The 18,608-nt window shown below is 44.1% G+C and overlaps 3 protein-coding genes and 1 long non-coding RNA gene across 25 annotated transcripts; all 4 read right to left on the reverse strand.

The window, feature by feature from the left end:
• Positions 1-976: 976 nt before the first annotated feature.
• On the reverse strand, positions 977-7,679 carry LOC147011026 (uncharacterized). Of its 10 annotated transcripts, none has more exons than XR_015052129.1 (7): positions 7,227-7,679; positions 6,581-6,854; positions 6,132-6,440; positions 5,848-5,976; positions 3,545-3,819; positions 1,869-3,402; positions 977-1,504 (listed from the first exon to the last, which is right to left on the reverse strand). XR_015052129.1 is itself a non-coding variant. In XM_085858700.1 (5 exons), the coding sequence occupies exons 2-5, from the start codon at positions 6,794-6,796 to the stop codon at positions 3,763-3,765; spliced, it is 711 nt and encodes a 236-aa protein (XP_085714826.1). In that variant the 5' UTR covers positions 6,797-6,854; positions 7,227-7,679; the 3' UTR covers positions 977-3,762. The 10 variants fall into 10 exon arrangements, 6 of the variants coding, with proteins under 6 accessions (XP_085714826.1, XP_085714828.1, XP_085714827.1 ...); XR_015052128.1 differs by having other exon boundaries at positions 1,869-3,407; XR_015052130.1 differs by having other exon boundaries at positions 1,869-3,132; positions 3,274-3,819.
• A 542-nt stretch (positions 7,680-8,221) lies between these two features.
• LOC147011027 (uncharacterized) lies at positions 8,222-11,167 on the reverse strand. 3 transcript variants are annotated; one of them, XM_085858705.1, is made up of 4 exons: positions 10,285-11,167; positions 9,634-9,677; positions 9,365-9,493; positions 8,222-9,214 (listed from the first exon to the last, which is right to left on the reverse strand). In XM_085858705.1, exons 1-4 carry the CDS (start codon positions 10,367-10,369, stop codon positions 8,792-8,794), a joined length of 681 nt encoding a protein of 226 aa, XP_085714831.1. In that variant the 5' UTR covers positions 10,370-11,167; the 3' UTR covers positions 8,222-8,791. The 3 variants fall into 3 exon arrangements, with proteins under 3 accessions (XP_085714831.1, XP_085714829.1, XP_085714830.1); XM_085858703.1 differs by having other exon boundaries at positions 9,634-9,912; positions 10,285-11,091; XM_085858704.1 differs by having other exon boundaries at positions 9,634-11,092.
• A 26-nt stretch (positions 11,168-11,193) lies between these two features.
• LOC147011028 (uncharacterized) lies at positions 11,194-13,719 on the reverse strand. The gene is made up of 3 exons (XR_015052132.1): positions 13,313-13,719; positions 12,406-12,948; positions 11,194-12,255 (listed from the first exon to the last, which is right to left on the reverse strand). It is a non-coding gene; the product is annotated as an uncharacterized LOC147011028 (long non-coding RNA).
• A 48-nt stretch (positions 13,720-13,767) lies between these two features.
• Positions 13,768-17,608, reverse strand: LOC147011029 (uncharacterized). Of its 11 annotated transcripts, none has more exons than XM_085858694.1 (4): positions 16,338-17,605; positions 15,700-15,743; positions 15,521-15,559; positions 13,768-15,280 (listed from the first exon to the last, which is right to left on the reverse strand). In XM_085858694.1, the coding sequence occupies exons 1-4, from the start codon at positions 16,420-16,422 to the stop codon at positions 14,816-14,818; spliced, it is 633 nt and encodes a 210-aa protein (XP_085714820.1). In that variant the 5' UTR covers positions 16,423-17,605; the 3' UTR covers positions 13,768-14,815. The 11 variants fall into 11 exon arrangements, 7 of the variants coding, with proteins under 7 accessions (XP_085714820.1, XP_085714818.1, XP_085714819.1 ...); XM_085858692.1 differs by having other exon boundaries at positions 15,431-15,559; positions 16,338-17,604; XM_085858693.1 differs by having other exon boundaries at positions 15,700-15,973; positions 16,338-17,603.
• Between the last annotated feature and the right edge of the window lie 1,000 nt (positions 17,609-18,608).

Raw genomic sequence — 18,608 nt, forward strand, 5'->3', positions numbered from 1 at the left:
CTCGACAGTTGGTGGATCAGCCTGGTAAAACCGCTCAAAGTCACCGGCCCAGCGGGCCTTCACTTCAGACTCCTCTGTCAAGAGCCTTCCACTCTCCGCACTAACTGCAGTGCTCCGAGGGATGGGCTTGAATGAACGCAATGCGCGAATTCCCCTGAAAGCGGGACGAGAATCACCTGTCCACAGGTGATGCTCTCCCACGTCACAAATTCCTTGCACATAGGCCTCCTTGTCCACCCTGAGTGCACGTACAGTTTTACGCCTCGGCTCCCTGAACAGCTCAGCTCTGCCATTCAGCCTGGCCCTGCGACTCTGGTCAATGGTATCCAGAGTCCCTTGAGAGACAAAATTCTTCTTTGCCCTGTGGTGAGTTCCAACACATCCACCGGCAACGTCAAGGACGGTGGTCTTGAAGGCACTCCACAACTCTTCAGGACCCCCCAAAGCACCCAAATGTCCACTCAGCCTGTTCGCAAACTCCTCAGATACCCTCTCATCCTTGAGCTTGTCAACATCCTGCCAAGGCTGGGATGGTACCATTCTCCCGGATTTAAGGTGCAGCTTTAGAGTTGCTACAACAAGCCGGTGGTCAGTATTGGGGAACTGAGCACTCCGGTAGACCCTGCAGTTCTGGATCATCGTCCAGCGACCATCAACGAGGACATGGTAAATCTCTGTTGCCACACTGCCAGCATTGGAACACCAAGTCCAGCGATGAGCCTGTGGGCGCTGAAACCATGAAACAGCCACGCGAAGTCCATGACTTCTTGCAAAGTCAAGGAACTTCGTGCTGTTCTGGTTCATAGTTCCTGACCCATGGGGACCAACACATGTCTCATAACCATCCTTATTAGTTCCGGTCGATGCATTGAAATCCCCCAAGACGAGAAGTGAACACCAGCAAGCCATCTGACATCGAATGGGTGTGGGGATACAGGATATAGAATGTGGACAGCTTAGCAGCACGACAGCGACGTACTTCGAACACGAGCAAGCCATGTGATCTTGAATGGGTGTGGGGATACAGGATATAGAATGTGGACAGCTTACCAGAATGACAGCTCCGTACTTCGAACGCCAGCAAGCCAAGTGACATTGAATGGATGTGGGGATACAGGATATAGAATGTGGACAGCTTACCAGCATGACAGCTCCGTACTTCGAACACCAGCAAGCCATCTGACATTGAATGGGTGTGGGGATACAGGATAGAGAATGTGGACAGCTTACCAGCACGACAGCTACGTACTTCGAACACCAGCAAGCCACCTGACCTTGAATGGGCATGGGGATACAGGATATAGAATTTGGCAGCATACCAGCTCGACAGCGTCGTACTTCAAACACCAGCAAGCTATCTGATCTTGAATGGATCTTGGCATATTGATGTACAGTCATAGGAATAAGTAGTAGGAGATCGAGGGAGATCAACAGCTCGCAAGCCATTTTATCTTGACTTGGTTTGGGTATACAATGTATTGCAAGGGGACAACTGGCTCACATTCTGTGCGAACAAACAGAGCCAAATGTAATTCCCCCTCCTCTGACAAGGGTAATCATGAAAATGTGAAACAACATTCCATATTTGGACATTCACTTCTCACTCATACACATCATTTCTTGGAAATATAAATCACAAGAAAAACAACGATTGAAAAACATCACGCGACTTCCACCAACATGCAGTGGAGCAGCGATATATCTCACGTGAGGAGAAAGATTAAGTTTCTCATATAATGTAGCTGTGATTGAAAGACATAAAAACAACACAAAATACAGAGAGGTACAAATTCTGACAATCAATGCGAGAAAAATGAATATCTCCTGATGAATGAATAAAATTTGGGGCAATACCCCTGGGCACTCACCTGGTAGCATAATGAAACTGATGAGGAAGTCAACGTAGGACAGAATCAGCAAAGTGTGCCAAACAATCAATGTTATGGGAAACATCTATTTTGTGGGGCAACCCCAGGCCCCCAAAATCGTCTTTGACCCAGATTTTGAAAACAGCATGAACAATCTTTGAGGCATCACAGGTGATGAAGGTTGTGGTGAAGTTTCGTCGAGTTTGTTTATGTGGTTTCAGATAAGAAGTGTCAAGTATTTGTGGACGGACGGACAGACGGACGACGCTCAATCCCATAAACTCCCCGGAACAAGGCTCCACGTGATGCCACAAGAAGGAAAATAAACCCTCCACAACAAATTACAGCAAAGGAAAAGAATTGACGGGCCCCAAACACGCCCGTCAAAGTGATGGACATCCATTAATGTTTCCACCTCCATCTCAATAAGAAAGGAAATGAGGATTGTTTTTCACCAACCATGAACCAAATAAGGTGATGAAATGCTGCTTCTGATTGAGATCTTAAGAATCCTAGGAGTCAGTGAAGGTTGTCACAGGTTTATCACTGAACAACAATCTTCACATGCAAAACAGCAAATTTACAATGGAACTTCTTGATTCTCATTCCAATTCAGATTGGTGAACTTCTTGAGCAGAAGAATTGATGGCTTCGAGTGTGGTGGACGATTTCAAATTGAAACAATGTCCAGGCGCTATTCAAGATAGAGAAGGTGGAGAACACGTAATTGTTGAGGTGTTTGCAAGCATCATGCCGAGATTGGGTGTAAATCACACAAGTATTATACTTTCAAATTAAATCAACATCCAAAAAAACACAGAACATTGAGCAGAGATTGAAAACAGCACAAAGGAATGATTAATGACGAAGCAGCATCAAAGCATCAACTTCAATTCACTCTGAGAATACAACGAACGTACTTTGGGTTTGATTGTTTCTTACAATGACAGGGAAATAGCTCGAAAACGAAGGGCTTTGAAAGCCGACAAGCAATCTGATCTTTAATAGGTGTGGGGATACAGGATATCGAATATGGACAGTATTCCAGCACGACAGCTTCGTACTTCGAAAACCAGCAAGCCATCTGACTTTGAATGGGTGTGGGGATACAGGATATTGAATGTGAACAGCTTTCCAGCAAGGCAGCTACGAACTTCGAACACCAGCAAGCCATTTGACATTGAATGGGTGTGGGGATACAGGATATAGAATGTGGACAGCTTACCAGCACGACAGCTACGTACTTCGAACACCAGCAAGCCATCTGACATTGAATGGGTGTGGGGATGCAGGATATAGAATGTGGACAGCTTACCAGCAAGACAGCTACGGACTTCGAACACCAGCAAGCCTTCTGACATTGAATGGGTGTGGGGATACAGGATATAGAAGGTGGACAGCATACCAGCTTGACAGAGACGTACTTCGAACACCAGCAAACCATCTGTTCTTGAATGGGCATGGGTATTCAGGATATAGAATGTGCACAGGCAGCCATCTCGAGAGCTATGTCCTTAGAACACCAGCAATCCATCTGATCTTGAATCGGTGTGGGGATACAGGAAAAACTAAATGGACAGGCGATCCAGCACGCCAGCTACGGAAATCGAATATCAGCAAGCCATCTGACATTGAATGGGTGTGGGGATACAGGATATAGAATGTGGACAGCATACCAGCACGACAGCTTCGTACTTCAAACACCAGCAAGCCATCTGATCTTGAATGGGTGTGGGGATACAGGTTATAGGATGTGGACAGCATACAAGCTTGACAGCTCTGTACTTCAAACACCAGCAAGTCATCTGATCTTGAATGGATCTTGGCATCTTGATGTACAGTCATCGGAATAAGTAGTCGGAGATCGAGGGAGATCAACAGCTCGCGAGCCATTTTATCTTGACTTGGTTTGGGCATACAATGTATTGCAAGGGGACAACTGGCTCACATTCTGTGCGAACAAAAAGAGAACCAGAGCCAAAGGTAACTCCCTGTCCTCTGACAAGGGTAATCATGAAAATGTGAAACAAGATTCCACATTTGGACATTCACTTCTCACTCATACATATCATTTCTTGGAAATATAAATCACAATAAAACCAACGATTGAAAAACATCACGTGACTTCCACCAACATGCAGTGGAGCAGTGATATATCTCACGTGAGGAGAAAGATTAAGTTTCTCAAAGAATGTAGCTGTGATTGAAAGACATAAAAACAACACAAAACACAGAGAGGTACAAATTCTGACAATCAATGCGAGAAAAATGAATATCTCCTGATGAATGAATAAAATTTGGGACAATACCCCTGGGCACTCACCTGGTCGCAGAACGAAACTGATGAGGAAGTCAACGTGGGACAGAATCAGCAAAGTGTGCCAAAGAATCAATGTTTTGGGAAACATCTATTTTGTGTGGCAACCCCAGGCCCCCAAAATCCCCCTTGACCCGGATTTTTAAAAGAGCAAGAACAATCTTTGAGGCATCACAGGTGATGAAGGTTGTGGTGAAGTTTCTTCGAGTTTGTTGTGTGGTTTCAGAAAAGAAGTGGCAAGTATTTGTGGACGGACGGACAGAAGGACGACGCTCAATCCCATAAACTCCCCGGAACAAGGCTCCAGGTGATGTCACAAGAAGGAAAATAAACCCTCCACAACAAATTACAGCAAAGGAAAAGAATTGACGGGCCCCAAACACGCCCGTCAAAGTGATGGACATCCATTAATGTTTCCACCTCCATCTCAAAAAGAAAGAAAATGAGGATTGTTTTTCACCAACCAGGTACCAAATTCGGTGATGAAATGCTGCTTCCTGATGAGATCGCAAGAATCCTCGGAGTCAGTGAAGGCTGTCACAGGTTTATCACTGAACAACAATCTTCACATGCAAAACAGCAAATAAAACAGCAAATTTACAATGGAACTTCTTGATTCTCATTCCTATTCAGATTGGTGAACTTCTTGAGCAGAAGGATTGATGGCTTCGAGTGTGGTGGACGATTTCAAATTTTAACAATGTCCAGGCACGATTCAAGATTGCGAAGGTGGAGAACACGTATATGTTGAGGTGTTTGCAAGCATCATGTGGAGATTGGGTGCAAGTCACACAAGTAATATACTTTCAAATTAAAACAACAAACAAAAAAAACACAGCACATTGAGCAGAGATTGAAAACAGCACAAAGGATTGATTAGGCCTAAGTCACATTTGCCACGGCGGCCGTGGGGTCTTCAAAATCTATGGCCACAAGCAATTATACGGTGGCCGCAGTATTTCCACGGTCACAAAATGTAGCAGTCACATTTGTTTTTATTTTTCGGGTTGCCGCATGGCGTATTTATAAATTGTGGAGACCGAAAACGTGGGGGTGCCGAACGGTCTTTGATTTGATGTCGCACGGTGACCTTAGGGCGTTCCTGCTGCGGCGATAGAATTTTCAAGGCAGATGCAAGGCGACCGCCAGGCGACCGCAGGGGGATAACAGGGGGGCCCAAAGGCGAACATGCGGCCAGACGGACAGAAACGAGTGGGTTGTTTTTCTGTTTTTTCTTTTTTACCAGTTCATTTGTTTCAGCTTGTCGAATTGCTTCGGCGAACGTAGAAAGGAAAAAAGTTATAACTCTGCGCTATAATTCCACGGCGACCCCTACGGCCTGTAAAATATAGGCAAACGGCGTCGGGCCACCCTGAGGCCACCGCAAAAACTCTGCGGCCGCCGCACGTTTCTGTCAATTCAGAGGGCGTATGGCCGCCGTATCCTCGCCGTACAGCAAATGTGACTTCGGCCTTCATGACAAAGCAGCATCAAAGCATCAACTTCAATTCACTCCGAGAATACAACGAACGTGCTTTGGGTTTGATTGTTTCTTACAAGAGGACAGGGAAATGGCTGGACAATGAAGGGGTTTGAAAGCCGACAAGCAACCTGATCTTGAATAGGTGAGGGGATACAGGATATAGAATGTTGACAGCATACCAGCACGATAGCTTCGTACTTCGAATGCCAGCATGCCATCTGACATTGAATGGGTGTGGGGATCCAGGATATAGAATGTGGACAGCATACAAGCTCGACAGCAACATACTTCGAACACCAGCATGCCATCTGATCTTGAATGGGTGTGGGGATATAAGATATAGAATGTGGACAGCTTCCCAGCACGACAGCTACTGTACGTACTTCAAACACCAGCAAGCAATCTGACATTGAATGGGTGTGGGGATACAGGATATAGAATGTGGAGATTGTGGACAGCTTACCAGCACGACAGCCACGTACTTTGAACACCAGCAAGCCATCTGACATTGAATGGGTGTGGGGATGCAGGATATAGAATGTGGACAGCTTACCAGCACGACAGCTGCATACTTCGAACACCAGCAAGCCATCTGACATTGAATGAGTGTGGGGAGACAGGATATAGCATGTGGACAGCTTACCAGCACGACAGCTCCGTACTTCGAACACCAGCAAGCCATCTGATTTTGAATAGGTGTGGGGATACAGGATATAGAATGTGGACAGCATACCAGTACGACAGCTTCATACTTTGAACACCAGCAAGCCATCTGACATTGAATGGGTGTGGGGATACAGGATATGGAATGTGGACATCTTACCAGCACGACAGCTACGTACTTCGAACACTAGCAAGCCATCTGACATTGAATGGGTGTGGGGATACATTATTTGAATGTGGACAGCTTACCAGCACGACAACGACGTACTTCGAACACCAGCAAGCCACCTGACCTTGAATGAGCATGGGGATACAGGATGGAGAATTTGGCAGCATACCAGCTCGACAGCGTCGTACTTCAAACAGCAGCAAGCTATCTGATCTTGAATGGATCTTGGCATATTGTTGTACAGTCATAGGAATAAGTAGTAGGAGATCGAGGGAGATCAACAGCTCGCAAGCCATTTTATCTTGACTTGGTTTGGGTATACAATGTATTGCAAGGGGACAACTGGCTCACATTCTGTGCGAACAAACAGACAAACAGAGCCAAATGTAATTCCCTCTCCTCTGACAAGGGTAATCATGAAAATGTGAAACAAGATTCCACATTTGGACATTCACTTCTCACTCATACACATCATTTCTTGGAAATATAAATCACAATAAAACCAACGATTGAAAAACATCACGTGACTTCCACCAACATGCAGTGGAGCAGTGATGTATCTCACGTGAGGAGAAAGATTAAGTTTCTCATAGAATGTAGCTGTGATTGTAAGACATAAAAACAACACAAAACAAAGAGAGGTACAAATTCTGACAATCAATACGAGAAAAATGAATATCTCCTGATGAATGAATAAAATTTGGGGCAATACCCCTGGGCACTCACCTGGTAGCATAATGAAACTGATGAGGAAGTCAACGTGGGACAGAATCAGCAAAGTGTGCCAAAGAATCAATGTTGTGGGAAACATCTATTTTGTGGGGTAACCCCAGGCCCCCAAAATCCTCCTTGACCCGGATTTTTAAAACAGCATGAACAATCTTTGAGGCATCACAGGTGATGAAGGTTGTGGTGAAGTTTCTTCGAGTTTGTTGTGTGGTTTCAGAAAATAAGTGTCAAGTATTTGTGGACGGACGGACAGACGGACGACGCTCAATCCCATAAACTCCCCGGAACAAGGCTCCAGGTGATGTCACAAGAAGGAAAATAAACCCTCCACAACAAATTACAGCAAAGGAAAAGAATTGACGGGCCCCAAACACGCCCGTCAATGTGATGGACATCCATTAATGTTTCCACCTCCATCTCAAAAAGAAAGGAAATGAGGATTGTTTTTCACCAACCAGGTACCAAATTAGGTGATGAAATGCTGCTTTGAGACCGCAAGAATCCTAGGAGTCAGTGAAGGCTGTCACAGGTTTATCACTGAACAACAATCTTCACATGCAAAACAGCAAATAAAACAGCAAATTTACAATGGAACTTCTTGATTCTCATTCCTATTCAGATTGGTGAACTTCTTGAGCAGAAGAATTGATGGCTTCGAGTGTGGTGGACGATTTCAAATTGAAACAATGTCCAGGCGCTATTCAAGATAGCGAAGGTGGAGAACACGTAAATGTTGAGGTGTTTGCAAGCATCATGCGGAGATTGGGTGGAAGTCACACAAGTAATATACTTTCAAATTAAAACAACATTCAAAACAAGTGAAATCCTTCAATACAGCGCGTGTGGTGAAGCAAATTAGTACACTGATGTTAAAATATGCAATTTATGCTTTTTCAGTTGAAAAACAACTAAAAAGCGTACTTAATATTTGAAATGTAAAAATCTTGTTGTTATTGTGATAAGCACCTTTATTTATAACAGAAGGAATGAAATCGTTTGATACAGCATGGCAGGAGGCCACAAAAGAATGATGGCATAAGAAGAACTTAGCTTTCAGCGTTCGGCAATCGGCACGAAATGCGATGGTGGGGGAAATGACGTCTTTCGGCACGAAATGTGATGGTGGGCGGAAATGACATCTTTCGGTCGTTCTTACATTAGAGGGGCGCGTTTCTTGCTTTTTTCCCATCAAGCAATAAAGTCAATGGTTTTCACATATATAACACATTCGTTTCACAAATTTCCATTGAAATACTCGGGTATTTCCGTCAATTGTCGCCATTTTGGTCTTGGTTACGCACTGCATCGACCGGACGGCTGTCATTGGCTGTCACAGGCACATGGGGGAGGGAGGGGGGAAACCGGGACACCGGAGACGTGGTGGACACCAGGGACATTTCAAACTCGGTGCAATTGTTTTCAGCGCACACACTGTAAAAACACAGAACATTGAGCAGAGAATGAAAACAGCACAAATGATTGACAATGACAAAGCAGCATCAAAGCATCAACTACATTTCACTCCGAGAATACAATGAACGTGCTTTGGGTTTTATTGTTTCTTACAAGAGGACAGGGAAATAGCTCGACAACGAAGGGGTTTGAAAGCCGACAAGCAACCTGATCTTGAATAGGTGTGGGGATACAGGATATAGAATGTGGACAGCATACCAGCACGACAGCTTCGGACTTCGAACACCAGCAAGCCATCTGATCTTGAATGGGTGTGGGGATACAGGATATAGAATATGTTCAGCCAGCTCGCTCGACGGCCCTGGACTTCGAAAACCTTCAAGCCATCTGATGTTGAATGGGTGTGGGGATCCAGGATTGAGAGTGTGGACAGCAAGCCAGCGAGACAGCTCGGTACTTTGAACGCCAACAAGCCACCTGATCTTGAATAGGAGTGTTGATGCAGGATTTTGCTTTTGAACAGCGAGACAGCTTGACAGCTCGGTACTTCGAACACCAGCATGCCATCTGATCTTGAATGGGTGTGGGGATATAAGATATAGAATGTGGACAGCTTACCAGTACGACAGCTACTGTACGTACTTCGAACACCAGCAAGCAATCTGACATTGAATGGGTGTGGGGATACAGGATATAGAATGTGGAGATTGTGGACAGCTTACCAGCACGACAGCCACGTACTTTGAACACCAGCAAGCCATCTGACATTGAATGGGTGTGGGGATGCAGGATATAGAATGTGGACAGCTTACCAGCACGACAGCTGCATACTTCGAACACCAGCAAGCCATCTGACATTGAATGGGTGTGGGGATACAGGATATGGAATGTGGACAGCTTACCAGCACGACAGCTACGTACTTCGAACACTAGCAAGCCATCTGACATTGAATGGGTGTGGGGATACATTATTTGAATGTGGACAGCTTACCAGCACGACAACGACGTACTTCGAACACCAGCAAGCCACCTGACCTTGAATGGGCATGGGGATACAGGATAGAGAATTTGGCAGCATACCAGCTCGACAGCGTCGTACTTCAAACACCAGCAAGCTATCTGATCTTGAATGGATCTTGGCATATTGTTGTACAGTCATAGGAATAAGTAGTAGGAGATCGAGGGAGATCAACAGCTTAGCTCACAAGCCATTTTATCTTGACTTGGTTTGGGTATGCAATGTATTGCAAGGGGACAACTGGCTCACATTCTGTGCGAACAAACAGACAAACAGAGCCAAATGTAATTCCCTCTCCTCTGACAAGGGTAATCATGAAAATGTGAAACAAGATTCCACATTTGGACATTCACTTCTCACTCATACACATCATTTCTTGGAAATATAAATCACAATAAAACCAACGATTGAAAAACATCACGTGACTTCCACCAACATGCAGTGGAGCAGCGATATATCTCACGTGAGGAGAAAGATTAAGTTTCTCATAGAATGTAGCTGTGATTGAAAAACATAAAAACAACACAAAACACAGAGAGGTACAAATTCTGACAATCAATACGAGAAAAATGAATATCTCCTGATGAATGAATAAAATTTGGGGCAATACCCCTGGGCACTCACCTGGTAGCATAATGAAACTGATGAGGAAGTCAACGTGGGACAGAATCAGCAAAGTGTGCCAAAGAATCAATGTTGTGGGAAACATCTATTTTGTGGGGCAACCCCAGGCCCCCAAAATCCTCCTTGACCCAGATTTTTAAAACAGCATGAACAATCTTTGAGGCATCACAGGTGATGAAGGTTGTGGTGAAGTTTCTTCGAGTTTGTTGTGTGGTTTCAGAAAATAAGTGTCAAGTATTTGTGGACGGACGGACGACGCTCAATCCCATAAACTCCCCGGAACAAGGCTCCAGGTGATGTCACAAGAAGGAAAATAAACCCTCCACAACAAATTACAGCAAAGGAAAAGAATTGACGGGCCCCAAACACGCCCGTCAATGTGATGGACATCCATTAATGTTTCCACCTCCATCTCAAAAAGAAAGGAAATGAGGATTGTTTTTCACCAACCAGGTACCAAATTGGGTGATGAAATGCTGCTTCCTGATGAGATCTCCAGAATCCTAGGAGTCAGTGAAGGCTGTCACAGGTTTATCACTGAACAACAATCTTCACATGCAAAACAGCAAATTTACAATGGAACTTCTTGATTCTCATTCCTATTCAGATTGGTGAACTTCTTGAGCAGAAGAATTGATGGCTTCGAGTGTGGTGGACGATTTCAAATTGAAACAATGTCCAGGCGCTATTCAAGATAGCGAAGGTGGAGAACACGTAAATGTTGAGGTGTTTGCAAGCATCATGCCGAGATTGGGTGGAAGTCACACAAGTAATATACTTTCAAATTAAAACAACATTCAAAACAAGTGAAATCCTTCAATACAGCGCGTGTGGTGAAGTAAATTAGTACACTGATGTTAAAATATGCAATTTATGCTTTTTCAGTTGAAAAACAATTAAAAAGCGTACTTAATATTTGAAATGTAAAAATCTTGTTATTATTGTGATAAGCACCTTTATTTATAACAGAAGGAATGAAATCGTTTGATACAGCGTGGCAGGAGGCCACAAAAGAATGATGGCATAAGAAGAGCTTAGCTTTCAGCGTTGGGCAATCGGCGCGGAATGCGATGGTGGGGGAAATGACGTCTTTCGGCACGAAATGTGATGGTGGGCGGAAATGACATCTTTCGGTTGTTCTTACATGAGAGGGGCGCGTTTCTTGCTTTTTTCCAGTCAAGCAATAAATTCAATGGTTTTCACATATATAACACATTCGTTTCACAAATTTCCATTGAAATACTCGGGTATTTCCGTCAATTGTCGCCATTTCGGTCTTGGTTACGCACTGCATCGACTGGACGGCTGTCATTGGCTGTCACAGGCACATGGGGGAGGGAGGGGGGAAACCGGGACACCGGAGACGTGGTGGACACCAGGGACATTTCAAACTCGGTGCAATTGTTTTCAGCGCACACACTGTAAAAACACAGAACATTGAGCAGAGAATGAAAACAGCACAAAGGATTGACAATGACAAAGCAGCATCAAAGCATCAACTACATTTCACTCCAAGAATACAATGAACGTGCTTTGGGTTTTATTGTTTCTTACAAGGACAGGAAAATAGCTAGACAACGAAGGAGTTTGAAAGCCGACAAGCAACCTGATCTTGAATAGGTGTGGGGATACAGGATATAGAATGTGGAGAGCATACGAGCACGACAGATTCGGACTTCGAACACCAGCAAGCCATCTGATCTTGAATGGGTGTGGGGATACAGGATATAGAATATGTTCAGCCAGCTCGCTCGACGGCCCTGGACTTCGAAAACCTTCAAGCCATCTGATGTTGAATGGGTGTGGGGATCCAGGATTGAGAGTGTGAACAGCAAGCCAGCGAGACAGCTCGGTACTTTGAACGCCAACAAGCCACCTGATCTTGAATAGGAGTGTTGATGCAGGATTTTGCTTTTGAACAGCGAGACAGCTTGACAGCTCGGTACTTCGAACACCAGCATGCCATCTGATCTTGAATGGGTGTGGGGATATAAGATATAGAATGTGGACAGCTTACCAGCACGACAGCTACTGTACGTACTTCGAACACCAGCAAGCAATCTGACATTGAATGGGTGTGGGGATACAGGATATAGAATGTGGAGATTGTGGACAGCTTACCAGCACGACAGCCACGTACTTTGAACACCAGCAAGCCATCTGACATTGAATGGGTGTGGGGATGCAGGATATAGAATGTGGACAGCTTACCAGCATGACAGCTGCATACTTCGAACACCAGCAAGCCATCTGATCTTGAATAGGTGTGGGGATACAGGATATAGAATGTGGACAGCATACCAGTACGACAGCTACGTACTTCGAACACTAGCAAGCCATCTGACATTGAATGGGTGTGGGGATACATTATTTGAATGTGGACAGCTTACCAGCACGACAACGACGTACTTTGAACACCAGCAAGCCACCTGACCTTGAATGGCCATGGGGATACAGGATAGAGAATTTGGCAGCATACCAGCTCGACAGCGTCGTACTTCAAACACCAGCAAGCTATCTGATCTTGAATGGATCTTGGCATATTGTTGTACAGTCATAGGAATAAGTAGTAGGAGATCGAGGGAGATCAACAGCTCGCAAGCCATTTTATCTTGACTTGGTTTGGGTATACAATGTATTGCAAGGGGACAACTGGCTCACATTCTGTGCGAACAAACAGAGCCAAATGTAATTCCCTCTCCTCTGACAAGGGTAATCATGAAAATGTGAAACAAGATTCCACATTTGGACATTCACTTCTCACTCATACACATCATTTCTTGGAAATATAAATCACAATAAAACCAACGATTGAAAAACATCACGTGACTTCCACCAACATGCAGTGGAGCAGCGATATATCTCACGTGAGGAGAAAGATTAAGTTTCTCATAGAATGTAGCTGTGATTGAAAGACATAAAAACAACACAAAACAAAGAGAGGTACAAATTCTGACAATCAATACGAGAAAAATGAATATCTCCTGATGAATGAATAAAATTTGGGGCAATACCCCTGGGCACTCACCTGGTAGCATAATGAAACTGATGAGGAAGTCAACGTGGGACAGAATCAGCAAAGTGTGCCAAAGAATCAATGTTGTGGGAAACATCTATTTTGTGTGGCAACCCCAGGCCCCCAAAATCCTCCTTGACCCAGATTTTTAAAACAGCAAGAACAATCTTTGAGGCATCACAGGTGATGAAGGTTGTGGTGAAGTTTCTTCGAGCTTGTTGTGTGGTTTCAGAAAATAAGTGTCAAGTATTTGTGGACGGACGGACGACGCTCAATCCCATAAACTCCCCAGAACAAGGCTCCAGGTGATGTCACAAGAAGGAAAATAAACCCTCCACAACAAATTACAGCAAAGGAAAAGAATTGACGGGCCCCAAACACGCCCGTCAATGTGATGGACATCCATTAATGTTTCCACCTCCATCTCAAAAAGAAATGAAATGAGGATTGTTTTTCACCAACCAGGTACCAAATTGGGTGATGAAATGCTGCTTCCTGATGAGATCTCCAGAATCCTAGGAGTCAGTGAAGGCTGTCACAGGTTTATCACTGAACAACAATCTTCACATGCAAAACAGCAAATTTACAATGGAACTTCTTGATTCTCATTCCTATTCAGATTGGTGAACTTCTTGAGCAGAAGAATTGATGGCTTCGAGTGTGGTGGACGATTTCAAATTGAAACAATGTCCAGGCGCTATTCAAGATAGCGAAGGTGGAGAACACGTAAATGTTGAGGTGTTTGCAAGCATCATGCCGAGATTGGGTGGAAGTCACACAAGTAATATACTTTCAAATTAAAACATTCAAAACAAGTGAAATCCTTCAATACAGCGCGTGTGGTGAAGTAAATTAGTACACTGATGTTAAAATATGCAATTTATGCTTTTTCAGTTGAAAAACAATTAAAAAGCGTACTTAATATTTGAAATGTAAAAATCTTGTTATTATTGTGATAAGCACCTTTATTTATAACAGAAGGAATGAAATCGTTTGATACAGCGTGGCAGGAGGCCACAAAAGAATGATGGCATAAGAAGAGCTTAGCTTTCAGCGTTGGGCAATCGGCGCGAAATGCGATGGTGGGGGAAATGACGTCTTTCGGCACGAAATGTGATGGTGGGCGGAAATGACATCTTTCGATTGTTCTTACATGAGAGGGGCGCGTTTCTTGCTTTTTTCCAGTCAAGCAATAAATTCAATGGTTTTCACATATATAACACATTCGTTTCACAAATTTCCATTGAAATACTCGGGTATTTCCGTCAATTGTCGCCATTTCGGTCTTGGTTACGCACTGCATCGACTGGACGGCTGTCATTGGCTGTCACAGGCACATGGGGGAGGGAGGGGGGAAACCGGGACACCGGAGACGTGGTGGACACCAGGGACATTTCAAACTCGGTGCAATTGTTTTCAGCGCACACACTGTAAAAACACAGAACATTGAGCAGAGAATGAAAACAGCACAAAGGATTGACAATGACAAAGCAGCATCAAAGCATCAACTACATTTCACTCCAAGAATACAATGAACGTGCTTTGGGTTTTATTGTTTCTTACAAGGACAGGGAAATAGCTAGACAACGAAGGAGTTTGAAAGCCGACAAGCAACCTGATCTTGAATAGGTGTGGGGATACAGGATATAGAATGTGGAGAGCATACGAGCACGACAGATTCGGACTTCGAACACCAGCAAGCCATCTGATCTTGAATGGGTGTGGGGATACAGGATATAGAATATGTTCAGCCAGCTCGCTCGACGGCCCTGGACTTCGAAAACCTTCAAGCCATCTGATGTTGAATGGGTGTGGGGATCCAGGATTGAGAGTGTGAACAGCAAGCCAGCGAGACAGCTCGGTACTTTGAACGCCAACAAGCCACCTGATCTTGAATAGGAGTGTTGATGCAGGATTTTGCTTTTGAACAGCGAGACAGCTTGACAGCTCGGTACTTCGAACACCAGCATGCCATCTGATCTTGAATGGGTGTGGGGATATAAGATATAGAATGTGGACAGCTTACCAGCACGACAGCTACTGTACGTACTTCGAACACCAGCAAGCAATCTGACATTGAATGGGTGTGGGGATACAGGATATAGAATGTGGAGATTGTGGACAGCTTACCAGCACGACAGCCACGTACTTTGAACACCAGCAAGCCATCTGACATTGAATGGGTGTGGGGATGCAGGATATAGAATGTGGACAGCTTACCAGCATGACAGCTGCATACTTCGAACACCAGCAAGCCATCTGATCTTGAATAGGTGTGGGGATACAGGATATAGAATGTGGACAGCATACCAGTACGACAGCTACGTACTTCGAACACTAGCAAGCCATCTGACATTGAATGGGTGTGGGGATACATTATTTGAATGTGGACAGCTTACCAGCACGACAACGACGTACTTCGAACACCAGCAAGCCACCTGACCTTGAATGGCCATGGGGATACAGGATAGAGAATTTGGCAGCATACCAGCTCGACAGCGTCGTACTTCAAACACCAGCAAGCTATCTGATCTTGAATGGATCTTGGCATATTGTTGTACAGTCATAGGAATAAGTAGTAGGAGATCGAGGGAGATCAACAGCTCGCAAGCCATTTTATCTTGACTTGGTTTGGGTATACAATGTATTGCAAGGGGACAACTGGCTCACATTCTGTGCGAACAAACAGAGCCAAATGTAATTCCCTCTCCTCTGACAAGGGTAATCATGAAAATGTGAAACAAGATTCCACATTTGGACATTCACTTCTCACTCATACATATCATTTCTTGGAAATATAAATCACAATAAAACCAACGATTGAAAAACATCACGTGACTTCCACCAACATGCAGTGGAGCAGCGATATATCTCACGTGAGGAGAAAGATTAAGTTTCTCATAGAATGTAGCTGTGATTGAAAGACATAAAAACAACACAAAACAAAGAGAGGTACAAATTCTGACAATCAATACGAGAAAAATGAATATCTCCTGATGAATGAATAAAATTTGGGGCAATACCCCTGGGCACTCACCTGGTAGCATAATGAAACTGATGAGGAAGTCAACGTGGGACAGAATCAGCAAAGTGTGCCAAAGAATCAATGTTGTGGGAAACATCTATTTTGTGTGGCAACCCCAGGCCCCCAAAATCCTCCTTGACCCAGATTTTTAAAACAGCAAGAACAATCTTTGAGGCATCACAGGTGATGAAGGTTGTGGTGAAGTTTCTTCGAGCTTGTTGTGTGGTTTCAGAAAATAAGTGTCAAGTATTTGTGGACGGACGGACGACGCTCAATCCCATAAACTCCCCGGAACAAGGCTCCAGGTGATGTCACAAGAAGGAAAATAAACCCTCCACAACAAATTACAGCAAAGGAAAAGAATTGACGGGCCCCAAACACGCCCGTCAAAGTGATGGACATCCATTAATGTTTCCACCTCCATCTCAAAAAGAAAGGAAATGAGGATTGTTTTTCACCAACCAGGTACCAAATTAGGTGATGAAATGCTGCTTTGAGACCGCAAGAATCCTAGGAGTCAGTGAAGGCTGTCACAGGTTTATCACTGAACAACAATCTTCACATGCAAAACAGCAAATTTACAATGGAACTTCTTGATTCTCATTCCTATTCAGATTGGTGAACTTCTTGAGCAGAAGAATTGATGGCTTCGAGTGTGGTGGACGATTTCAAATTGAAACAATGTCCAGGCGCTATTCAAGATAGAGAAGGTGGAGAACACGTTCATGAAAAGATAAATTATTTCCAATTATTTGCACATTAAGTTGGTATTAAATAAAAATATTTGATGCACATGTGTCCATGTATTTAAACATTCCAGTGTTCATATACCTTTCCCTGTTCTTAGGGATCTGAAGAAAGACAAATCAGGTCGTTTGGATTGACGGTTTGAGCAGTTTATTGCTGAGCAGTGATTCTGAGATGAGGAACGAGACGCCATTGCTTTGTTACCTTCTGGAACACGTGTTGTGAACAGATTCCGGGTTGTTGGCGAGCGCAAGATCGGTCTCCCTGCTAAAATGGCCGCCGAGGGCGTCCATTGGATACTTCGTTGTTTCGCACGAGTGGGCTATCTTCCTCTGCTTTCCGAACTTTGCTTAATATGGTGACGTTTCGTTCGGATGGAAAACGAGGGAGAAGAGGCGACTGGATGTATAAATATTATAAACCAGAAACACGTTTGATTGATTAAATTTAAAACTCGCATATGCTGCTGTTTAATTTAATTTAACACTCAACTGAAAGAAATCTGGAGGATTCTCTTGAGGCATTCTCTGCTTATCGTGTCCACCGAAGAAGAACTGACGCGAGACTAGATCTACTGTAATCTAGATACCCCAGAGAGGATAACACGATGACCCTTCCGGTCACTCCTGAATGGAGTCGTTAATTACAAACATCAACAGAAAACGCTATAAATTATTTTTGTAATCTACCGGTTCTGCACATCAAACCTCATCTGTTCATAAGACTCGGATATCGCTTTCGTGAAACCTCGTTCAAGAGAAATTACACTTACGTCTTCTTTTCCTCCAAGGATCTTGATCAACGAACAATGAGGAGTGTCAAACGGGGAGGTGTTCCCTTAGCAACCGGTGTCAACAATCTGGCGGTGTCCATGGAAACAATGGAATTGTGGGACTTGAACAAGATGCTATCCGGGTTGTCGTTTTCACATTTCCTCGATCATTTTGTGACAACCTCGATCCCCTGACGAACTGATCGAGTACGAATGGCATACACAACAAGCAGCTCTTAGAAAGAGGGAAATAAATTAATAAATGAGGAGTTTGAGAGGGCAAGCTTATCTCTGGACCTCCCACTGTGCATGTTGGGGAGGGTATCCGCCATGGGTGTCAACCTCCCTGTATGTATATATGTAGTTTTGTGTCATCTACAAACAGTTTTAACTTGGAATCCATAATACCTGGGAGGCACAGCAACGAACGGATCATGATCCATGGAGGTTGGACAAAAATGTTATCTAAGCTTTTTCACCTGAAATGTCTTCATTGGTGGTATGTCTCATCAGAAAAAAAAACCCCACCCGAATCCGCCCATGGGAAACCTCGTTTTGACCTCAAATCCGAGATGGCCGACATTGCACGCTTTCAGTGGGTGTGATACCACATCAAGGCCATATGGAATCCGCAAAGTGACTGTTTTTACGAAGTATGCAGCACTGAGCAAGTCAGCCACCATTTTTATGTCTCCGTCTTCATCGAAACAGGACATCGAACCGGCAGGAGAAGATGCCATGCTGGAGATATATGGGTGCACTAC

Source organism: Eptatretus burgeri, chromosome 16, assembly GCF_056783735.1.
Source record: "Eptatretus burgeri isolate ZD-2024b chromosome 16, Ebu_testis_v1, whole genome shotgun sequence".
NCBI classification, from domain to species: Eukaryota; Metazoa; Chordata; class Myxini; order Myxiniformes; family Myxinidae; genus Eptatretus; species Eptatretus burgeri.